The 24,945-nt window shown below is 44.5% G+C and overlaps 1 protein-coding gene across 8 annotated transcripts in view; it reads right to left on the bottom strand.

Moving 5' to 3' along the window:
* KALRN (kalirin RhoGEF kinase) overlaps positions 1 to 24,945 on the bottom strand; it is a 464,979-nt gene that overhangs the window by 303,937 nt on the left and 136,097 nt on the right. For all 8 annotated transcript variants that reach the window (XM_057368584.1, XM_057368576.1, XM_057368577.1 and 5 more), the window contains exon 2: positions 6,020 to 6,094. In XM_057368584.1, coding sequence (XP_057224567.1) covers positions 6,020 to 6,094 — 75 coding nt within the window. The remainder of the gene's footprint in view (positions 1 to 6,019; positions 6,095 to 24,945) is intronic.

Raw genomic sequence — 24,945 nt, 5'->3', positions numbered from 1 at the left:
GACCCTGCAGATCATAGGCTGATCAATTTTGATGTTGTAGACTCTGCTGAGACCGTAAGTGAATTTCCAGAGGAGCTGAAAAAATCTCCATCAGGTATTTCAGTCCAAAATATGGTGAAAAAATGAATTACAATGAAGAGAACTCAGAGACAGACGGAGCTCAGCTGATGGCCRGCACCTCAATACAGTGATAAACAATACACTCTGGATTTCTAAATCTAACTGACAGACTTCCTAGGAACGGAAAGTATCAAGGAATTGGTATCCAGAGTCTTAAAATAACATTCCTTTCCCTCTCATAGCTGAGCTGTGTGAGAGTCTGYTTGCTACTGGCCTGTGAGCAGACTCCTGTACTAAAACTCCTGCAGCTTCAGGATGCACTCATTTGTTGCAAGGGTCATATATAAGATCAGCTGTGTGACCACCCTCCAATCCAGTTGCTTCCAGCCAGGTGATTCTGGTTGCAAGTGATWGAAATTTAAGCTCCCACAACAAGTCAACAACATTAGCACAGCTGCAGTGCATCACCAGGGCCTGATCCTCCAGAGTGCTGCTCTTTGCAGCATCTATATCTCACAGTCAATTGCCCAAAGCAAATTCTAATGGCACACTCTTACAACATTACATTTAGGGTTAATGATCCTAAAAATAAGGCTAATTGTTCTCACCAGAAGATCTTGAAGCAGAGCAGGTCAGAGGCTGTAGGTGGGATGCCCAGGGCAGCCATTGAAGGATTCCATTTCCTACCAAGTAGATTTGTTCTGCAATCACCCMAAGCCACTGCATAGATTTGAAGAGACCCCCTGTTGTGGCCAGTAATTRATTTTCACTGCTTTATGCAAGTATTTCGGGGTACTTCTTTAATGTTAAATGTACACTGGTCAATAAGCCACTGGAGAAATAGTTTCATTTCCCAAGAAGAAAGTTATTATTCCAGCAGGGCATAACTAAGGACAAGTGAGATTCATTAAAAGGAAGGGAATACATTCTTAGTGTGGAAGGCAAAAGTTCTAGAGAGAGTACTTGTTTCTTTCTCTGGAAGTAGCTGGATTACTGAGAAGGGTCAGGGAAGCACTTGTACCCTCCTCTTCAATACTGACACTAAAACTCTCTGCCTTTTACCTCAGCTACAAATAGCATTTGTTGAACTTGTGTCCTCTGTTGCAGATGTGTGGGAATAGCTGTGAATATTTAACAATTGAGAATCTGAAAAAAATAAACCCCAAATCTTCTAAACCAAAACACCCCACAGCAAAAACCACTGCACTRCAAAACACCCCTCTTGCTGCTGGGGAAGAGAAGAGAACAGCACATGGACAATGCCACTCACTGCTGATGGTGGTACAGACAGATACTCCAAACACACCACAGGGCACAGTGTAGAAACTGTACAGAATCAGGAGAAACAAAGAGGCTGGATTCACCCTAATCACACATTCTTTTTCTTCCTGATTTGAAACAAATATGGAGAATTAGTCAAGAAATGCCATGTTTTTCTAAAAGCAGATTTCCCTTTTTTGAAATCTGCACTGATTTCAAACTACACCAGGGAATGGTATAAAACAGAAGATATTTTCCTGTGACAAAATATGGAAGAATTCTTGATGTTTCATTTGAAATTTCCATTCCAGAGGAAGAGGAGAAYGGAAACTTTTAATTTAAATCAAAACTTTTTGAGCAAATAGAAAATGTTTACATCATTCAAAAAATAAATATTTTGGTTAATTTTATTATCAACCCAATACAAATGGCAGTGTCCACAAATCAGCATTTGAGACTTCCTGAAACCAGGATGTGAACTCCTTCAGGGGGTTTAATTTCAAACCTTTCTCTGAAGAGTGAAGTGCATCCACTGCAGAAAAAGAAAAAAAAAAAAAACATGCACCTCCACATGTGGTATCTCTGGCACTAAGCGAYCTGTGGTGTCTTTGGAAGGTTTTGGGGAGGTCAGTGTCTCCTCTAAACTTTCCTCTTTGATTCATCCTGCTGGCCTACATTTGATTGAACTTAATTGCAAAGCTGTCCTTTTTTTAGATCTGTTTGTGTTGAAATTCCTCCTTTAAAAGACCTTTCAGGAAATCTCTGCTTTTCCTTAAGGATCTCAGTCAGGCCCAGACGATGTTGTGACCCAGCTCACGAGGCTGCTCCGGAGATGTGGGGTTGGGGACAGTGGGCTACCAAARGATGGAGATGGCTGAGCTGTTACAACATCTACTTCTCCCTGCTCTGCGCCCTTTTGGTGCCCAAAGTGCACAGAAAAAGCTCCTGCTTATCAGACACATGCTGGGAGCTCTGCTTGTCACAGCTGCAGCAGCTCACCAGCTTATTACACCCTTCTGCYGTTTGCTGCTGATTCCCCCATGCTCAACCACCCTCCAGAAACCTGGCCAGCCYCCTCCTTTGTACTCCTGCCTCGGCAGATGAGCAGACAGTACCTGGGTGACAGCAGGAGCCCACGCACCACTGCTCTTCCGAGCTCTCCAGGGAGCGGAAATACCCAGAAGGATCCTGAGAAACTGGGATGTGGAGCATGCCTTCAGCGAGACCCATGACATTAGTAACTAGCAAGCTTTTTATAGCCTAAGTGCATRAAAAGTTCCATGAACGGGAAGGGAACATGGTAACAGATTCCCCTCCCTCTCCTGAAAGTTCATGCACTTTGTTCTGTACTGCACTGATCAATAGAAAATCTCCCATAAATATAATCAAACAGCTGAACAACGCCCCAATTTACACCACTCTTCTAAAACAGCGTCTGCGTTTCCCAAGAAAGACTATAAGCCCAGTTTCCAAAATATTTCACCACCTCTCACTGAAAAAAGCACCTAAAATAATCTACAGTGTGTTTTATTTCCTCTCCTCAGTGTTCATCTCCTTCTCAGAGTACAAAAATCAGTCTTTGGCTTGTAACTCACTCCCTAATGGTTCCCAAAGCCATTCCATTGCTGCAAGCAACACATTGAACCATGCAGGCAAAGCCAAGATTTTACTGGGGTTTAGACAACAAGCAGGTGGCCAGAGCCTCCCCCCTGACTGCCCCCTGCTTAATCTGCTTCAGGAGGTCAGTGATGGAAGCAATCAGACAGCGATGGATGGCTGGGATGCGCCCCACCCGCAGCTGCTCAGCCCATCGCTCTGCAGAGGAGCTATGGAATGGCATTTTCAGGTACTCTTCAGACACAAAAGTGAACTTTGGTCAGGTTTAGTCTAGCTCATAGATGAGATCACTGGAAGAAACCAAGAACCAGTTCCAGGAAAAAGCCCTGACATTATCCACCACCCCTCAACTTTCCCGCAGTGCAGGGATGCAGATGCAGAGCCCCRTGCCTGCTGCTCGCTGCCGGCTCAGTGAGCTGAGGGGAAGTGCCAGGCACAGAGCCCCAGACAGCATTTAGGCTGSATGAATCTGTGCCCAGACAGTTAGAGCTGTATGTCAACTCTGAAATTAAGAGCACTTGTGAAAGCCTGAGAGCTCCTCTGAGATGACAMGGCTGTGCAGACAGGTCCTGCTGTGCCTGCTCTGGAGCCGCTCTCCCTTCCCTGCCTTTTCTGCTGCTTTGCAGGGTCCAGGTGTGCAGCATCCACTACACTGGAACACAAAGCAAGGTTCAGCCCCTGCCTGAAGGCTCTGGTGTGTTGTCTGCAATTTTCCTGCTGAATCACAGACAAACAAGCTGGTGAGCCACAGCTGATGAGAAAAGCAATAAACTATGTAACTGAGATGTTCAGCTGAGAGTTTTTGTGTGTGCTGATAAATTCTGCTGGTGTAAGGAAAACCCCCTTGACAACTTTACTGTACTGTTATCGTTAAAATTAACTGTAGCATTAAACTCTGAAGAAGACTCAATAAAACTCTCCTGTTCCTCAAGGAAGCCTGATTAAAACACAGTGTGCTCTCAGAATCTGTGCTAACTACAGAACTTTCTTTTTTGTTGATCTTGCAAAGTYCAGCTATTTGATTTTTCTATTTTATCAAACATTTTCCCTTCCGTGCTCAAAGCATAATCTAGGAAATTATTCAATTTTAATTAAAAGGAACCTAGCCATCAGTTGCAATGCTAAAACAATTTTCTTAATCTGCTTTATTACAACGGTCCAGGGGAACATTGGGCAGTACTTACACTCTGGGCTGGAAGGGGATGCTGRGGCTATTGCAGTGAACATCAGCAGCTCAGAATGTTCTGCCTGCAAAGGCCCCTGGCAACTGCTGCCCGTAGTCATTGCATTCGGAGACCATGAAGAGGAGGTGTAAATCCTAGGACCTCTAGCTGTGTCAGGAACGGCACATTCTGAGCAGATCCAAGTCTGGAGGCTGGTGAGCCTATATGGAGCAAGCTGTACCCTGCCTGCAGCGGATCATGGTGTGAAAGCCCGGGGGATTGTGTTGGCGCTGCTTATTTAACACCCCCCTCCGCAAGGCAGGCTTGGCACAGGACAGTGTCTAACGAGCTGATGATTTGATGTGAGACCCTCTGGCTCAGAGCTGAGCTCAGGCACCATCAGTGGAAGGGGCTACATAAACAATCCAGACAGGTTGTCATTATTAAATATTCCATGAATTACCACATGATCCTACAGTCATTTCCATGCAAAGCAACAGCAGGAGCCAAAAACTAAATTGCAGTACAGCCCCTGCATAAATTCCTCCCCTTCGCTTCCCCAGAGCACTCAGCTCAGCTTTTGTGTCTCAAACAAGTGTGCAGGTACACTGTGTTTTTATGGCTATGCTCCCCTCTTTGGAGCAGTGAAAACCAAACATGTAAAACATTTCAGGACATTTAGAATGAGACTTCAGTGCAAGATAAAGTGCTGCTGCATGTGAGTACTGTTGGGGTAGTCTTGGGTTTTCACACAAGACTTYTGGTGTCTCAGAAACTTCCCTCAAAATCCTGGATTTTCATATCTTTGATGAGAAAGTTAGCATTTATAGACCCTCAAATTGTTTCCCCAGGTCACTGCTGGACTCATGATTCCTGGGCCATTTAACTGTTATTACACGGGAAGACATTTCACACCAGCTATCAGTCAAGRTGAAAGCTTTTCTTGCCTGGATGACATCTCCATGGCTCAGCAGGGTGATGAGCCCCATCCTCAYGGGCCTGGGGACTCAACTCCAGCACATGGGGAGAGATCCAGGGAGGAAGAATTCAGGCACCTAAGAGACTTGCTGCTACCCTCCTACCTCCTGCAGTCAGCATTACTGTGGAGATGATGGAAACAGAAAAGCAAAGACTGCAGACAAGGGGAGCTGGCTATTCTTGATGAAGGTTTTCTCATTGCACACAGCCTGAATGGTTTGTAATCATCAGAAAAGCTGCCACTGGAAATACCCTYGGTTTATGCTGCCAATTTGAGTGACTTCATGCAAGATTATGATTGCTTCAGGGTTTCTCTTCCCCCTCTCACTGACAAGTTGTAATTCACGCCAGAAACACTATCATCCAAGCTATTCTAAAAGCCTCTTCCATATTGTCTAGTCCTCATCCACCCCCAGATCCTTGAGATTTGTCTCCTGAATGAAGGCTGTAAATCTTTGTACAGGATGGCAGGAGAACTTTGAACATCTGAGTTATTATGTAAATGCAGCATCAATGRTACTTTTAACTGCAAGTTGATTGGGACTGTAAATGGAACACCAGTGATTTATGTGTCTGAGTGCTTCCTACATATAGGAAATAATGCTTTTGACTGRCCTTGAACCAAAAGCAGGAATCCCTGAAGTGTCCTGCATGCTGAGACWGCCCACATCTGGGCTGGAGCTAAGAARCCACCTTTCATCCTACCTGTGCTGYTCATTTACCTGTGTCTCACAATATGAAGAAAATCAACATGGACCAGTTTCCAATGCTCTGAGTATTAMTGGATAGTCCTGGTCCACATACAGCCAAAAGAGCTAATTTAATTACTACCATGTCCAAACATCAAACTGGTCCGTCGAGACCCTGCAGCATTGTAAGGACCGGGATGTGGCAAAGAGTGCTCATGATGGGCTGGAGGGATCAAGGAATRATGGGCTCACCTGACACAAAGGCCACTTTCTCCTTCAGTATAGGAAGGACATCAGCAGCTTTTAAACCATCATTTCGAAAAGAACCTGCAAAACAGAGAAAAAYAGGAAAGCCACATTAGGAGACAGCATGTTCTTYCTCCCAGTTTCAYGGACGTGCCATGTTTCTCAAAATCAGACTGGAGAAAGTCTGTGAATTACATAAAAGCCCCAACAAACAGGCCCTAATGGCTGAAAAACAAACAGMATTAACATCAATAGAGATATGTTTGTAAAAGTAAAACAAAACAGAGAATTAGCTCATCACTCCATCCTTCAGAAGTTCTGAAAATTAACAGATTTTCCACCAAGTAACCAGATTAATCCCTGCTGCCTTTTTCACAGACTATACTGTCAAGCGTGGGAGATGCTCCTCATGCACAGTGAACTGGGAGCCTTCTCCCTTCACTGTTCTGAACATAGCCCAAGCAAAATTGCAGTGACCATATACACATCCATTCAGCATCAGCCCTTGAGACAGATTTGCACAGGGGCTGCCTTAAAAAGGGCTTTTCCCCTTTCTCCCTTTCTGCTGTGCACAGCACAGCTGACATGGAATGGCTCAAGGTGGGACCACACTCAGAGGGARGACATGCTCCTTACAAGCCAGCTAAAGTTTTCCCTGGTTGAAGAGTGGTTTGAAGCCCCAGCATATCCTCAGGTAATTCATGCTGTTTGGTTACACATTAAGCATATCTGCACAGGCCATTTGCCTTCCCTCCAGTGCCAAATTACTTCATGTCTCCTAAATGTTCACCAAATAAATCACAGGCTCTTACTCTCTTGGGAACAGAACTGCTGATGGTTTCAGGCACCAGCAGCACCAGCAGTAAGGGATCACCCCAGAGCAAGCCAGACACTGCTATTCCCACAAAAGGTGGGTTTGAAGGACATCTTTGCAGTTCCCCTGAAAAATCAGTCATGCATCACTGGGTAGTGAATAGCCATCGTGACAAGTGATCATCAATATGGCCTTAAATCTATTCCACCTCACCAAAGAATGTAACACACTTGAAACCCTGTATTTTTACTCTCTGCCTTTCCCAGGCAGGCAACAACCACTGTTCTTGAGATGGTGCCGGGCAAGAAAGTCTTCTCACTAAGCAGCTTTCTAGAAACAGAGAAGCACTGCTGCAGCCATCAGAGCCTCCTTGCTGAACACAGCACATGATACCTGACCTTTTGGGTCTGAAAGTGGGATTGGGGACAAAAGCACCCCCTTTTACATCTATTGCTTCCAACACGCAGCCTGAAAAGGCAAAGTGATTCAAGCCAYGCAGACAGGCTGAAAACCGAAACAGCCATTTTCACCTGCAGCTGAACTACAAGTGTTAGTATYATTATTATTATGGTTGAGTTACTGGTTTTTGCCGTTTGCACTCAGATTGTGCAGCAARACTGTCTTGTACCCGTAAATATGTCCCTCACTGGTGACCAAAGGCTACGGCTACCTCTCTGTGTCCCCACTTGYTCTCAGGTGTCACCCCTGTGACATTCAGCTCCAGGAGATGTGTAAGCTCACCAGCTAAGCCCACAGCTAGTGAGAACTAGCACTCAAAGGAGTGAGGTGATTCAGTGCAAGGYCAACACCAATGTAACAGCAATATGAACAGGCACTGGAGTACAGTCCTGAGGGATGCCTAAAGAGTGCATTGTGTTGGTAAAGTATTTTGGGAGCAGGGAAATGAGTCCTGATTGCTGAACTCTTTCTGTGTGCAAATAAGCTGGACATTGTGCACTCTGTGTTAAATATATGAGACTTTGCTATTAATTATCTTCTTAGWGAGAATAACCTCACAGATCCCAGGCTGTGGCTAGTTCTCACATCAAAGGTAGCCAGCCACAGGCAACATTTGGAATTAAGCATCTCACCCAACCATGAAGCAAACAGGAATAACTAATGTGTGAGACACATCACAAGGGTTTGAAGACTCTCAAGTGGAATACTGGGCCAAATTTATCCAGCTGCAAGATTTGCAGTGTCAGTGCAAGTTGAGTTTTGGCCAGTATTTGTTAAATTTGTCAGGAAAATGGCACAGTCAATTCTTAGGCACCCAACTGTGCAGCAGACACTACACAACTGAAATCTTGGTGAACATTACTAAAAAAAGCCAGTGGGCATATGTAAAGCACACCATAAGGGCTTCTCAGCAAGAGCYCACCATAGTGAGGGCTGAAGGCCAATTCAGACACTCCTGCAAGGAAGGACTGCATCTCACAGAGGAAATACACAAGGAGACCAGGAGAAAAATGCATGACTTTAGAAGATGGTTACCTCCTGAGCTGTAGGAGGGCAGGCTGCAGGCAAGGGGCTCTTTGCTAACAGCCCCCATGTCCTGATTGTGCACAGGAAAGGCAAGAAAAGACTTGCGTGGAGACCGTGCTGCAGCAGCACTTTCTCTTTTCTCAGTATTGCCCAGGACAGGTCAGAAACACTCCAAAATAAATGATGAATGAATTGGAAAACTGTGAGCCTGTCCTACAACTAGGGAATAAACAGAAAGTCCCTAGGGCTGCAGAATTTCCCTYGGGATGAGGAAGGAAACTCCTAAGGCAGATCAGTGCCTAAAGCAATGCACATGCTCAACCAAGTGGCAGCTCATGACCCACAGATGAGGCCATGGCCAGTGAGTGCTTCCAGAGGTTGTTCCAGCTCCTGACAAAATCCTTGCATTGTAGSCTACACCTCAGAGCATGCTGTCAGGTTTCCAGCAAGAGCTGTGGCAAGGTATGCATAAATGGGAAAACCAATGACTGGAATAAAAGACTCCAAAAGCAACAGCAGATCTGTCTCCAGGAGGGCCCAGCATAGCAATGATGCATTCCCCAGTTTGYAAGTTATTATAAGCATATCCCTAACGATGCTCATTTTCATCCTATTCCCCAGCTGTTTCTAATACATTTGTTTTGTTTGTTTGCRTGCTGGATCCAAGGCCTTGTCTGCATAGCACCATCTCATTTTTTGCTGCAGAGCCCCACGCACACAAAGGCTGTGCTTTGYAGCCCACCCGACACCTCTCTGCTCCTCCTCTCAGACAGCTCTTGTGCAGCAGATGGACAGAGAAGGACAGAGGGATGAAGGAAGGGCAGGCTGAACACTGAGCCATCCTGCCATTGTCTGTACCTCGCTTTGCTGGTTCACCATCATCATAAACACGGGACTACAGTGCACAGCCGCTCTTGCTTTCCACCAGCATGGTCTGCCAGGACACCCCAACACTGCAATCACCTCTTTACCAAAAGAGAGGCACAGAGAGCATGGTGCTGTGACCCTGTCACCCTGCAGGCCCTCACACCTCCATCACATCCTGCCTTGGTGTGCCATCCACAGAGCAGGGACACTATAAGTGGCCACAAACTTTTATTACTCCAGTGACACATGAAAGCACACTGTGCCAGCCTGAGCAGCTGACAGTATAATGTGTTCTTGTAAACTTGGAGGCACTGAAGAATTAAAGTGGATCCTCAGCATGGCTGATTCACATTTCAGGGCAGAGCAGCACCACACGTGCACAGAGCATCTCCTAGCAGGGATTCCCTGGGTGGCAGAAGCAGCTCACTGTTTTAGATGAGATACCRTAATGAGAAGCCAGATGGGTGAGCTGAGAAGCTGAAGGCATGCTTCCATGGTAAATGCAGCAATCCTGAAATAGAGAAAATTTGGTTTTCCCCTGCACAAATGCCCCCAGTTGGCCTGGAGAGGTTGCTGCCGAAGGACATAGATGTCAGCAGCTCAAGGGGCTTCCTGAATAGGYTGGAGATCTGCAAACAACGAACATCTCCAGAGAACTGTAAAGACTAATAAAATAAGCAAGAGTTTTGGAAAGAATGCAAGACTACAGACTTTGAAGTGAAAGCCAAGCTCTAACTCTTGGAGTGAAAAATAAATTATCCCCAGAGAGAGCCCTGTGAGCTTTAGAATTTCTTTCTCTAAGCAGAATGCAGGGCCTCTGTTGGAGACATGGTCGTGGGCTAGATGGAGCAATGGTCTGCTCCAGAGTGGTTTTTCCTAGAAAAGCTTCAGTTCTAATCTGAAAAATGCAGCTCTTGGCTTCAAATAAAGATCAGCTGCTGGAAATATGGAAATACTTTCTATACTTAAAAAAAGTATGCGTAGGCAAGAAGAAGGCCTCCTGTCAGAGCACTGCATGGGGCTTAATCACTTGGCTCCTGATGCCTTCAGCAAGAGTTGTTCATCCCAAGTCCCATGCAATGTTTCAGGAAAGGCAGCCCACATTCTCATAGTTCTCAGAACAGATTTGACTATTAAAAAACTTTGGCACAAAGTTTCTTTAACCAAACAAAASTGAACTCCTTGGGCTAAACCCATACCTCGAGGAACTCCAGTGGAGTCCAGGATGCAACAGTAGGATTAATCTGGTCCGTATTTTTAATTCCCCCAGTACAGGCCTCTCCTGTATTTCTATAGCCCCATTCCCACACCCCAGTTTTTGGGACATTTATCTCCCAGGTGTATCATAGCCTATTTTACTATCTTTTTATTTCTGCTCCCCCCTTCCCCCCAGTCTCAGTGGAATTTGTTTGTCTTTGCAGTACTGTAGCATCTTGGCTTTCCACAATACACAAACAGAAGGGACGTCTGATGTGAGAAGAGAGAGGCAGAACAAAGGACACTTTAGTATTCCCACTGTAGCCTTTGCAAACTGAGACACAGAGAGATTGACTTGTCCAGTGTCAGACAGAAGTTTGTGCAGAGCTGAACCCTCATTTCCCCAATGCTTTTCTCATACAAACATCCCTTTGTTTTCCAGCAGAATATAATCCTYCTTTTTCTTCTCTTTACACTTCTGGCTTCCTCCTCCTGCCCTTCTCTCTCCATTATTCTTTCCTTCTGCATTTATGCCTCAAATATTTACCTTTTGTGTGTGCTAAACCCTCTTTAACCCCTTCCTGCCCGTTCCTGCAGGCTATTGTCTGTCCCCACAGGGCTGTGAGCCTTCCCAGTTGGATTTCTCTGATTTTCCACAAGCCATGCAGAGGGGCTTAGCCAAGGGCTGCGGGGGCCTTTGCCGCTGGGATTTTGCTGGCTGAGGCTCATTGGCTCAAGGCAGAGAGGCCACAGCATGGCACAAGCATTTGGTTGAATAGAAGCAACATGTGCTCCGGACTAGTATTTTAGCACCATCTGGCAGAGATAAATGAGGCTGGACACTCTGCATCTGCCGATCGCTCTTCTGCGGACAACAGACTGATCCCTGATGCAAAGAAAGAGCATTTTGGTGCCCTGAGCCCCCCAGGAGCCTGCGAGGCTCTCCTGCCACCCTTCCTCACTGCAGGCAGCAGAAGAGAAGGATTTGATTTTACAGAGGAAGGAAGCATTCAATGGAGTTGAATCTAAAGACAGCACCAGAAAGAAAAAAAATACAAAATTAAGCTGTAAATATCATTATCAACTATTATTGAAGATTAACCCAGTGCTATATATTTGTCCACAATGACCAATAAAAGGTAATACCTGTCTCACAGGAAGCATTTAGGACTGCAGGCTGGAGTGTGGCAGGGACAGGTGAAAGGCARGTTGGATTAGTGCCACAGCCTGGGGCAAGGATGATGGCTGAGTCCCACCATCCTCCTCTGTTCACCTTCTCCAGCCACCAGTGTGCAGACTGACACACAGATCCATGCCACAGCTTCAAAAGTTGCAAGAACCATGGACACCAAATAGATAGTATGMACAAAAGAATAATCCCACTGCCCCACATGCCACAATCTTTATCCCAGCTGGGACAAAAGTCACATGCATTACATTGCTGCATTTATTCTAAAATGAAAAGATGAATGTAGGGTTTATATGTAATAGGTAAGCTCAGTCCAAGACTAATATTATTTTCTCTGTGTTTCTTTATTCTGTCCTTCTTTTTATAAATTATCCATCACTCCTGCTTGCTGAAATATCCTGTTGAGTGGCAATACTACAGGCTACCTCCATTCCAAGTTTTGCCAGTGTCTGTCAGAGCTCTGGCTGCTTTTCTCCCCTCTGCACCAGCAGGTCGGTGCCTGTGATTCCTCACTGCTCGAATCCCCGCACAGGGACAGCCCCTGCCAGCAGAGCCCCTCTCCCTCCCTCCCGTGCCGGTAACACCGAGAGAGGCAGAGCTGCCGTTTGGGGGACCTCGCTAATTGCCGAGATTGTTATTCCTTCCACGAGCTACTTGGCAGCATTGAGCCTCCCAGCACAGCCTTTGAATGTCCACACATTTAAACAGTAGCCTCAACTTGAAAGCGAGCCAAAGAATAGGCAAAGCCTGGAGAAAGATAGAGCGGCTTGCAGCAAGCATGCAAATTCATTAGCCTGTGCACGTGTGGCCCCTAAGAAGCCGCGCTCAGCATCTGAAGCCCCAAACATCCCACCCTGTGCATCCCACCTAAGCCAAGAGCCAGGCTTTGCCTTTGCATAAGTGGCACAAAAGCATTCAAAGCACCAGAAGGATATTGAATTTATGCACAATCTGCAGAGGAGGCTCCCCTTCAACTGCATCCACGGGGGATTTTACTCATTCCGCTTTAAACGTACACTAATAGAGATGCTAAGGGAATGCAATGGCTGTGAGTCAATCTTTTGTACATTTCCTTTTTGTTTTCATCAGGACTTTGGAATCAGGCTGAGATCTTTCAGTTCCTACACTTAGAAAAATAATTAGACGTTATAGGTAGCCCTGTGGATAGCACATCTGACTGCTAGTCAAAAGACTTGGCTCTATTTTTGGTTCTGCTCCTAAATTGCTTTATGATCCTGAACAAGCTGTTTTAACTGTGCCAGATCTTGGTTTTCCTCTCTACAGAACGGAAATAATGACTGCCCACATTAGTAAAGCACAGTCAGGTTCACAGACCTCAAAAGCACCTTTCAAACATGAATTAATTTTGTCTGAAAAAACCTCTCCGAGTTCTCTGAGGCAGGGAACTGTTGCAGTGCACTTTTATAGACAGRCCAAAATGAGGCACTGACAGTAGTAAAGACTTGTTCTGGTGATCCCAGAAAGGGCTTTCTGGGAAGGAATRGGAGACGTCAGGAGAACTGGAAAAATTAGATCATCTGACACAAAATCCTGTGTTTTATTTCTTTAGTGTACAAGGGATAGATGTGCTGCCCTAGAGAGAAATAAGTATATTCAGCACCTTGAGCTTYTAGTGGTTAAGTTTCTTGGTACAGATTGCTCTACACTTCAGTGACCACCCAGACGCAACAGTCTTTTATGRTGTTAATAAACAGCTATGGGCCATTTGTAATCTGAAGTCACATTTTAAACACCGCCATGGTCTCTATCCAGGCCTAGTGTGCATTAATATTTTCTTTTCATTTCACTCCCTTCTCAATTACAATTGGGTTTCTTATGGAAACATTCCTCAGAATTTTATAATCCCATAAAAAGTTTGGAACTGCTGACGGATTCCTGCAGGAAGGATGCAGGCCCTCTTTGAAGCTGTAGAGGCTGGGTACCCCGGGTCCCATCCTCAATTAAATTCTGTAGGTTGGAATAATTTCATTTAACTGGCATTGGTTTTGTCAACAGGCTTTTTCCAAAAAGCTGCAAAAGGGCATCTGCCAGCACCTGTCACATAGCAATGACATGCTTAGGGTTTCCCATCCATCTCCCAGAAAGCCTCCCACTCATATCCGGGAGGTCCCCAGCCACCAGTAACTTCTCCAGGACAAAAAAATAAAATAAAATAAAATATCTAATTATGTACAACATTGAGGAGGCACTTTGCTGAACGCCAGCCATACAAAGGAACCATATGCCAGTGCCCCAAGTGTGCTTTGCAAACATCTGCCTCTCAGGGGGATTTCATGCCAGACAGTAAGAAAGCAACTTTAATTAGAGGCCAATTGAGATCCTTGTCCCAAAGCCCGTGACTGCCCTAGAAAAGAAAAAAACATCCTAAACAAACAAGGCAATTGCAATCCCCCCCCCTGTTTAAAGACACTCTACATTTACTTTTTAATTTTTCTGACAGAGTTTGAAATGTCCCATCCAAACAGATACACAGATTGACAAAGTTCCCATTGCCTTCAGAAGAATCCCTGTCCAGGAAGGATGGCTGTGTCCTATATGAGTGTCAGAGTGGGTTTTAAATTAGTCATTTTTCACTGTGGTTCATTCMACATTCACAAACCAGCACCTCACAATTAATTAGGCTTACATTTCCCCCGTCTCACGTCGCCTCAAATCCCATCTGACCGGATACRTTTCTGCCTTTGCTCATCTCCTTTGGTCCCTCTTTCTTTCTGCCAGGGCTTATGATTTCAGCTTGCAGCTATTGTGTCATCCTGGGAAGCTTATTTAAAAAAAAAAAAAGGAATAAAAGAAAACCTAAATCTGCAATTCAAAGGGGAGTTTTCCCTTCCTGTGCATGAATTCCCTGCTTAGGATAAGGCAAGATCCAGGCCCTAAGCTCTTGACACAGGGCAGGCAAAAGTAGAAGCCATCCCTGCAGAGGGGTAAATGGAAGAGTAGCCAAAGCCCTGGTGGGATCACAGAGGCTGCTCCCACCCCTGAGCAGGATGCAGTTCATCCAAATAGAACAGCTGCAGATCTCTGGGTGATGCATCTCTGGACAAACCCAGCAGCACCAGACAGCAGAAGGAAAGCAGCTGACATCAGGCTGAGCACACCCACAGGGGGCACAGCGAAGGCTCACGGGCTACCCTGAGGTGCTGGGCTGCTCCAAGAGCTGCTCTCCAGAGCCTTTACCTGCAGAGCAGGACCTCCCATCATACCCCACTCTTCTGTCCTTATTTCCCAGGGTCTACTCCTCTGCAAAACAATCTACAGCTTTCACTTCCCCACCAGCATCCCAAATCCAAATAAAACCAGGACAAACATTTTACATACACCAGGGGAAGGGGGAAGGCAAGACACTCACAGGACTAAATAATTTATCTGCCTCTCTTAYGGATGCTGACATTTTTGACACACATTAAACATTAATGAAAATCATTTTATGGATGGCTGAGTCATGCCAGTCAATGGATAATCTCCTGCCTCTCCACCTGCCCCTTTCACCCTCATCTGGCTCCTATCGCAGAGTGCAGCCACTTGTAACTCTGCCCCTGAAAGAGGCCAGGCTCCCCCAGATGCCAAAGAGCAGAGCAAAAGCACCRAGGGGGCTGAACACATGGACGAGAACCGAGTCCACAGAGCCCTAACCCCTCTGCAGTTAAATTCATAAGCCTGCTGTTTTGTTAATTAGCTAACACGAGATGCTGTGAATCATTTTGGAAAGCAAATTACCTCCCTGATTTCCAAAAGCTTCCTAGCCGCATTTCTTTTTTTAACTTACTATTTTTTCCTTCTCTCAACGTATAAATGCCAATTAAATTACTGCCTGCCTCTGTTTAATCTAGTGTTAGTCTACTCATATTTTCAGCTGCTCCCTGATGCCAGTATGGCCCCTTATGCCCAAATCTCTTTAGCATGCTAGTATAAATGTTTATAGCCCTAAGACTTAGTGCTGTAAGAAGCTTGACATTTTTGTGCTAATAAYCTGTGATGTTATTGTAATGTTGAATTCAAAAGGATCACCAATAGGTTGAAAATGCAGCTTTCCTTTAGTTTGTTCCAGCTAAGGACACATATAAAGAGATGACTGGGATTAAAGTCTCATGAGCTGGTTGGATTGCTTTCTGGACAAGCAGCCCTTAAATTTGCTGAAATGATACTCACCGGAAAGTTGAGTYACAAAAAGCCACTGGGCAGGTTTCAGAGACAGAGGCTATGCATTTAATCTCATCTTATGCATCACAGAATTATAGAACCACCTGAGTTATAMAAGACCTTTAAGATCATCAAGTCCAACTGTAAACCCAGCACTGYCAAAYCCACCATTAAACCCACTGGATTGTGATTCTGGACACCAGAGTTATTGAAATATGTTTTCCATCCCAAATATACCTTTCTTTATGGAACAGGCTGAAAGATTATCACCGAACATAGCAAACTGCCTTCTTTTCACTAAGGGGAGCTCAGAGCTGCACAAATAACTGGCTAMARGTTAATGAGATCTGACTGATCTCYAGAGGGTGCAAGCTGCTGCTCTATAGATCCCTGACAGCTGGAGTCAGATGATCAACCAACTCCTCCCTTAAAACAGGGAAACAGTCTGGGGCCCCTCTTTCCAGCCCACTGCCAGGTTGCATTTTTTTCTTTCAATGGAGGTGACAGAAGTGCAATACATTGGCAATGATATTTTAATTTCACAGATTGAACCATAAAATCCTTTCCCCACACACGTTTTCCCTTCTTCTGAAGGGATTTCACTGGCTGTTGGTTTCACTGAACAGCATGCTCTGCAAAAACCAGCAATTCCAGGTAGGAGTGAACTGTCACATTCAACGTGTCAGTAATAATCCACAAAGTTTATTAGATTGGTTTCTAAAGATGGGTAAATTACTCTTTGATCTGAGATSACCTATTGCAATCTGTAGCATCTTGCTACAGGCAGCTGTCAAGACTGCCTCAAGTACCACACCGAGGAACAGACCCCAATCTAAACCAAGCTAAGTCAACCAAAGGACATTTAATACCTTCAGTAAGTAAGAGATGAGGAGAAAACAACTTCTGCTTTCTCCCACATCTCCTACTGCAGCACTTCTAATAACCTGTTTTTATATTTTTCCCCAGCCAGGAATCCATCCTGCATAAACACCTCATGCCAGGCATCCCAGCTCTCCCACACAAACATGCAACTACATGCACCTTCTCATATTTGGGTTCTAGCTTTGCTGATAGATGGACAGACCATGTCCACATTTCCAACCTACAGCTCAGCCCAGAGTTTCCATGACCTTTTCCAGCAACTCCAGCTCTGCTGCTGGAATGACTTGTCCATTATGTCAGTTGTTCAATCACTCTCAGGCACTACCGTGCTAATACTGCTTTGAATAAATAACAAGTCACAGTCAGAAGTCAATGAAACATTAGGAGTGATGACAAATCAGAAATGGCAAACTAACTGCACAAAGGAAAAGAAAGAAACGCAGTGATGTTTTTCTGCYTGCTTACAAAGAAAAGCAGAATGAAAGATGGATTGGAGAGAACAGATTCATCACGCTKTGGCTTCATTACTATAATAATTAATTTATATTAGCAGGTGCACATTAAGAAGATCTGTTTCCACCCCTCTGCCACCACCAGCTGGTGCAACATGTGTGTGTCAGTCATGGGAAATGGTGGTTGTGCTGATGCCCCTCACCATCTTTTACRTCTGCAGCTTTGTTATGGGTCCAGTCAGCAGCACTGGTAGGGCTGCACAAACACACCATAAAGAGCAGGTTTTTACCTCCAAGTGCCTAAAGTGACCAGAGCCAGCTATAGTGGGTGACAATCAGCCACATAATTGCATTTCCCATATTTCATGGGAGCTGAATGATGACAGAGTGCAGGTGTCATGGCCACGTATTCGATACAGGACATTTATAACAGCCTTTTATAAACCTGGTATTTATAMACCTGCACTAGAAAAGTAGCTGTGACATTCCAACCAGAGCTTTTGCTCCTGAGGAACCTAGCATGGAAATGTTCATGAATCCACAGATCTCTGTTTTGTGCCTCATCCCAATGCAGAATTTGACCCATCAGAGTTCTGGGACAGTACATGGCACTGACAGAGCCAGARAAATATCCTCTTGATAATGCCTGCTTGAATCTTGTGATCTGATAAAAATTCAGCCTGTGGAAATATGTCTACCCTCTCCACCCTCTTCTTTCCTAGGAAGCCCTATCAAATGTTGTGATATCCATTTATAGCAACTCCAGAAAGCCGAGATTCACGACACTGGCTACCAAGGAAAGCTGCAGGATAAAGCAATAATCACATCTTGGGAACAAAAAATGCATACTGAAATATTAGAGAAAGAAAATTATCAGGCAGGGGAGGCACAAAATTTAATTTTTTGAGTKGTATACTGGTTTAAATGATACAGACAAACAATCTTTTCATGGCTGTGGGATGATGCTTTTTTTTGCAAATGTTTTGTGAACTCTTACACAGAGAAAAAACCAAAGAGATAAACAGTGTTCTTCCCCTGCACTGAAGTGCCACAGTACTGAGCACACTGCCTGCTATAAGACTACTGACAATTAAGGATGTATCACCCTGAGCAGTATCTCTGTCTGCACGTATCTGATCTGCCCATTACCATCGTCCTCTGCACACAGCACAGCCATGCACTTCATGGAATAAATATCCATTGAAGCCAAAGTGGCAAGTCAGCTGAGCACATAAATTGCCCAGATTCTACCCGGGGACAAGAATAATTATCTTTCCAAATCCACTTTAAAACCCTGACTAAAGAATACTTTCTGAAGAGGTCAAGCCCTGATGATAGCTAATACTTTCAAATGAATCTTTGTTGTTGCCCAAATACAAAGAGCTGTTTTAATGCATCGSGACAGCAGAATGCCTCTTCCCGGAGCAAGCTCACCCGCATTTCTGCAGATCATCACTTAAGTGTTCCGTAAGTCATRGGACTTTCTGGCACTGAAGGATTGCCCTTTGATGTCCAACAGACAGATGTCAGCATAAAAAGACAGGGGGGAAAAAACATCCAAGCTCTACACAGGCAGCACTAATCAAGAGAACAGCAGTGAGCTTGTCTGTGGACACCAAGCAAGCAACAGCAGTGAGCTGCCTCCTCACGCCTTTGCTTCCAGAAAATGTTAGCAATAGCATAGCTATGAAAGTGGCAGTGAGGTGAAGTGCCCTAAGTCACCACTACCTGTTCAATGGCTCTGCAACCACTCACAGCAGCACTCAGCTCAGGAGCACCCACCACTGCCACAAATCTGGGACCCATCCAAAAGCACTTGAAGCCGTAACACCAGTTAGCCCCTTGGGTSTCAATAGTTTGAGAAACTCTTCTTGTAGCTTTTGCTGCTGTTGTCACTGCTGTTCCAGGGATAAACAGAAGGCTTCTGTCACCAGTGTTTTCAATCCAGTCCTTTCCACAAGCATTGCTATTCGACTATAATGACTGTTTTGTTACGTGTGGTTCTACACAGAAAACTGACTCCATAAAAACAGGATCATGGAGTTCATGTTTATTGCATCTCAATGATTTCCAGATCAAATGCAGTCAGTTTACAAGCAAAAAAAGATGTTTGGTTTGTTTTTCCAACTACCAGGTCTACAAACTCATGCTGGGATCTAGAAGTTAAGTTGTCATATTTTTGGCTTGTACAATTGCAAGAGGAATGAAGAAGAAATCTGCTTGCCTGCTCGTGGAGCAGCTGTGTATTTCCAGCTTCAACAGAGATTATAAGGAATAAAAATGAAGACAATATTTTCAAACCCACTTATCYAATTCTGCACTTCAGGGCTCCAGAAAGGTAATCTGATTTTAAAAGCTACTCCAAGGGCAATCTGAAGTGACAAGATTTAAGCATCACTTTAAATCTTCCTGTATATTTAGGTACGAAAATAGTATGTACCTAACTTTAGACACCCATTTTTTAAAACTGTTCCYCTTAATTTAGTCAGCAAATTAATCAGATTTGCATGTGATTACACACAGATAGCAGATAATTTCTGTAGGAAGGTGTTATTTTTAATAGACACTTGTCGGAGCAGGATTGCATGTTAAACTAAAATTCATGAGTCCACRGGCTGAGTCTACATTAACTATTTGACAGCTGCAAATTACTGCATTACAGACATGGCCAATTTGCTTAGAGAGACCCATGTGCACACATGTAACTTAACCATTCCCCACTGTCTGTGTGCAAACCTTGGTGCTGTAGGGGTTWGCAGCTTTCCCTCATGGCAGCTCCCACAGGTTGTAACCGGCTAACTGAGCCCCATTATCCCGCACCTGAAAGAAACAAGAAGTTCTAGGGGCAGGGGAACAGATTAGCTTCCTACCATGTTAGYACACAGATCCTCTAACTCTTTGTCATGTCTCCTATGAGCTCCCTGCAACAAAAATTTTCAGCCATGCCTTTGCTTCTCCCCATTGCATYCCCCAATACAATCAGCTCTTTCCTCTGGGCTCCTGTGCCAAACAGTTTTGGACACCACCAGTCAAACATACATGATCTTATACCCACAGGGCTGCTCTGTGGATCCCARTGTAATGGTCATCTTGAGCCTTGCAAAAACTTTGCAGAAGCAGGAGCTTTGAGCTGTTTGTGAAACACAGATTCATGGTGGGTAAACTGAGGAAATGTTTGCTCGGTTACCCAGTTGTCACAAAACACTCGTTCGAGTACAGGAGAACCACCCCTGCTGACCACCCCGTCTGGATCTGAGCTTTGCCTCCTCTATCCTTGTGCCTTTGGGAGTTCATGAAAATGTCTGATGGCAAACAAAGAGATAATGCATAAGAGCTTACAGGAAAAGTGGGCTGAAAATAAAGGCTGGGAATGTGGCCAGCATTTGCAGATGTACTGAGTTAGTGAGTTCAGRGGAACGTTCCAAAATATTAGCCAGTTTTACACACTCAGCCTTTCCATGCTGGTTTCAATGGCTGGAGGTGCCCGCTCACAAGGGCAGTCCTGCCAGACCATCCTTGCAGCTTTTTTGTKGCTCTCCCTCCAACAAGGACAAGCAAGGGTGTTTAATTAAATCCAAATGCTAACGTTTTTAGCTAAGTGTAAAATTGTTGATTTGGAMAGCAGCGCGCCTGGCTTTCATCATTAAGGAGCGCTGTGATCAATGTAACATCAGGCCAATTACGGCTGTTATGGTGCTGARAGATGTATTTCTGTGCTCTGGCTCTCTTTATGCATTCAGGTGTAAGCTCAGCAAGTGCAGCCTCAAATGCTAATTGTGCTGCTTAGGACATACTCACTCCCAAGGAGTCCTGTCAATCAGGCAGCCTTTTAGCGCCAGGCAATTGCCAGTCCTTTCCCACCCWGCCCAGCCAAGGTCTTGCCCAYGATGAYGAAATCTGCCTGGAGATTTTGGAAATTCACAGTCACGCAAGGCAAAGCTGCTGCTCCTGCAACAAGCCACTGCTGCCTTGCCTTCACAAACTGCCAAGGGGACTCTGAAACAGCACGGTGAGAAGGGATGGGTGGACTTGTGGCTCACTCCATCCTCCRGATGATATTTTCCCAGCAGTAGTCACAGCTCGTGCTGCTTGAGTCATCCTCATCTGAGAATGCAAATAGTTGCCAAGCGGTACCACAGCATTTCTGCTTGCAGGCTGAGAGCTCAGCTTCTCCCCCAGTGCTCCGAGCTGAGCCCAGTGCTGGAGAGCTACAGGCTGCTCCATGTCAGGGGAAGGACCTTGTGCAGCTGCCATGGTAGGGTGGCCGACAATGAAATGCTTGGGGCTGGAGCGAAAATTGAGCCCTCRTAAACTAGTGGCTTTAGACTTGGGATTAAACCCTGTCCTTTKTCATGTTGATGCAGAGAGGAGCAGTATTCAGAGAATTGTAGATTTWCCCCACTGAAACCATCCTTCAGCTCTGTGTGACCTTCATCATGGTCTCTCTGCAAATTACTTTAATTCCTTATAAGAAGAAATGGATTTGCCTTGCAATTTACAGCACAGAACATTGCATAGTTATTTGGATTTTCATTAAAAATAACATTAAATTGGAATCTAAGTTGAGTAAATTCAGAGACCTGAAAGCAAAAGCAGCATTTAGTGGGAAGTTGTAATTATTCCAGACAACACAAAAAAAACCMAAAAAAAACAAAACAAAAAAAAAAACCCAAACAAAAAAGAAGTCCAGAAAATCCAGAATGGAATAAAATGTAAAAGCAAACCAAGACAGCTGAAGTATGGAAATCAGTGTTTAAGCACACCAGCAACGCAGAGCCTCCAGGGACACCAGGGAATAAATACACAGCTATGGGTAGTGCACAGTATTACCGATAGCTGCAGATTCAATTGATATGGAAAGCCCACKACAGATTAAATTGATACTGAAAGCCCATTTCATTTTTTATCTTTCCCTTATTAAATTATTCTAGGATGAGAAAAAAAAGGCCACATATCCGTCTACGAGTAACACAGAGGTATGCTACATTAATCTGGCAATAAAGCCAYTATGGACAATCTGTTGGCTAAAAGCTCCAGGATCTATATCTTACTCAAAGTTGCTTATAAATTAATTTAGCTCAAGAAACAGTTACTGCCTTATAAACATGGAATGTTCCTAACCATTCATTTAACTGTTATCCTGCAAAAAAAATAGCAGATCATGGAGATAGTCAGACAACAGTGCAGGTCCCKATCCATTTCTGTGGCTCATTTTAGAACGCTCTAGAAATTGACACTGAATCTATGCTTGCATTTTATTCCTCGGAAGGAAATGGCCTTCTCTTCCTTGTGTACCCTTTCCAAAAGCCTGTGAAGGAAGTAACCCATGTCACAGTGAGACAGAAAGAAGCTGCAGGTGGCCCAATATGTGAGATCTGCCCCCAGCTCCATGAGGCTCTGCCTGAGGTCTTGCTGTGCCAGCTCACGTCTGCAGGAAGCTCTGACATTTTCCTTGGTGGTCCCAAGATAAGGAAGGATAATGGTTACCAGGGTTAGCCAGAAACATTTGGTTTTCAGTCCTGGCCACTGGTATGACTTGTGATCACACACAAATCGTTCAGTCTTCCAGCATCTTGGTTCACCCATATGCCGGGGACAGCGTGTTTCACTGAGCCTGGAAGCAGCATCTTGTCTTTCCACTGGCCAAGAAAATTTCTTACCATCAGTGCTAAGTGGGTGTTTTTTTCTGTACGGTTTGCTCAGAGAGAAGTTAAAAGGCAGAAAGCAAAGATATAAAGCTGTTCTTGAAAGAAAATGTCCATCTCTAAAAAGTGAAAAAATATTCAAGTGCCACCCATTAGCACTGTTGCCAAGTGAAGTCTTGAGCAATTAGTCTGCTGATTGCTTGAACTTTGCTGGGTGCAATCTGATTTACCATCAGTGCAAACCTCAGTGTGTTTCCAGCACATGGTGGTCAGAAGAGCTACTCTCAGCTGCCCCACTGCCCTGTTCTGCCCGAGTGAAACCTTCAGGTGCAACCCAGCACTTAATGCAAATATTTAGAGAAGCTAGTGAGGAATCAGAGTGGCAAATACTGCAATCAGAAATTCAGMAAGAAAACCAGCTTGTCTGAGTCATCCCTGAGCTTTCAACACACACATCCGAGCAGGGTTGCTCCTATTCTGGAGCAGCCACCATGAGAACAGTGAAGCAAATCTACCGTGTGGGTGAAGGAAGAGAGGCACAGGAAAGCCAAGCCCCTCACTGGGGTCATGCAGGGGGTTATCACAGGCTCAGGATAAAGCTTTGTCCCTTTGTGCCATGCACTGCTGGCCTCCCTTGATGGATACCAGGACCGAACCAGGCATTTGCTTATCCTCCACRCTGCAGATGTTTACAGGTATTTTTACTAAACACTTCAAAAAGGTGCCTGTCTCARAAGCCTGTTCACACATTCTCAGTCTTCTGAGCTTTCAAACATTTCATTAGATCTGAAATTCCCACCACAGCAAGTGGTGATCTTCAGAAGGTACAGAGTCTATTTGGTAAAAGAGGCATTTAAGCGCAGAGTGGGTGTTAGACCAGATCTCTTCCTCTTCACATCTTCCTTATATCTGACAAAAACTGCACTAAATTTCTGAGCAATAACAGCTCCAAAAGTTGGCAGATTTGAAAATAAATCATGAAACCACATACCTAATTGCCTGGGTACTGGAGCATACAACTCCTCCATCTATAAGCCTGAAAGCTGCCAATACAGAAGGGAACTGCAAGGTGGAGGAACAAGCACAATTCTTCAGTAAAATGGTTTTTGCAAAGCAAGAATACTTGGTTACCAAAACCATGCCCCAACTCAGTGTGGCATGTTCAATGACATGAGGATGAAAATTTGGTTCTCAGTAGGAAAACCTACACATTGAAAGCTGGAGTTATCAGTTGTTTGTCAGGTGAACTAGCACTGATGCCAAATTACCTCTCATGGAAAATGYTTGTCCCATATGGTTGCATTTGAGCTGGCAGTCAGCAGAGTTTGACCTGGTTAAAAAGCAGAGCTTCAGAAAGACTCCCCCTGCTCCCAGTCTTCCAGTCAGAGGGTCATATCGGGACCAAAAACCAAAGAGAAGACTCATCAGAGGCACCACAGCCTCCCACTCTGGAATACTTGTTTTGATGGAGTCTGGGATTTTAAACTGAGTCAACTAACCAATAATGTGGCAATAGACACTAAAAAGAAATGTATACCAAAAAATGAGTTACAAATAGCAATGAGCAGCAGAGAAATGTTATATAAAAYTATTTATGACTAATCCTTCATCCTGCTGTCCTGTGAGAGAAACCAGGTCTCACACAGGACTTGCAGCTGAGTAAAATCTGATCCTCCAGAGAGGAGATACATCCAAGGTCTMAGATGCATCTCCATTACAGTAGGCCCCAGCCACATGTTCTTCTGGCATAGAAGACCAAATTCCAAGGCCTTTCCAAGGCCATTTTTAGGCCAAGACCTGGATTTCRTTATGAGGGRACTTGTGTTGAAAGGCAGTCAAGARGTCATAAAGARATGTGCTCATCTCCAATCTCTCCAGGCTGGAGYCCTATCTCTTTATAGAAGCTTCCTGTTAGAGAACTTGTGTCATCTGGGAGACAATGCTTATCATTTCTTCRGGCCAAAYACTTATTTATTCAAGTCACAGATASATATAATTTCTTGAAAACAGRGTAATCTTGCTATCCTATGATCTTCCTTTAACCCAACTGGAATTTATAAGAACCTAATGTAATATAGGACTTCCCTAGAAGAAAATATTGTGTGATAGCTCAGCAGTGCCAGGCCTTTCCAGCTGAAAGTGAAATGGGGTGAGGACAGATAATAAGTGAAAACGAGGACAATGAATCAAAAAAAAAAAAAAAAAAAAAAAAAGGGCAACCAGTTTCTTTTATCTTTGTG

The sequence above is a fragment of the Malurus melanocephalus genome, unplaced genomic scaffold, assembly GCF_030028575.1.
Source record: "Malurus melanocephalus ecotype Western Australia unplaced genomic scaffold, MMel_1.1 scaffold_94, whole genome shotgun sequence".
Classification (NCBI taxonomy): Eukaryota; Metazoa; Chordata; class Aves; order Passeriformes; family Maluridae; genus Malurus; species Malurus melanocephalus.
This window is presented reverse-complemented; position numbering and strand designations above follow the sequence as displayed.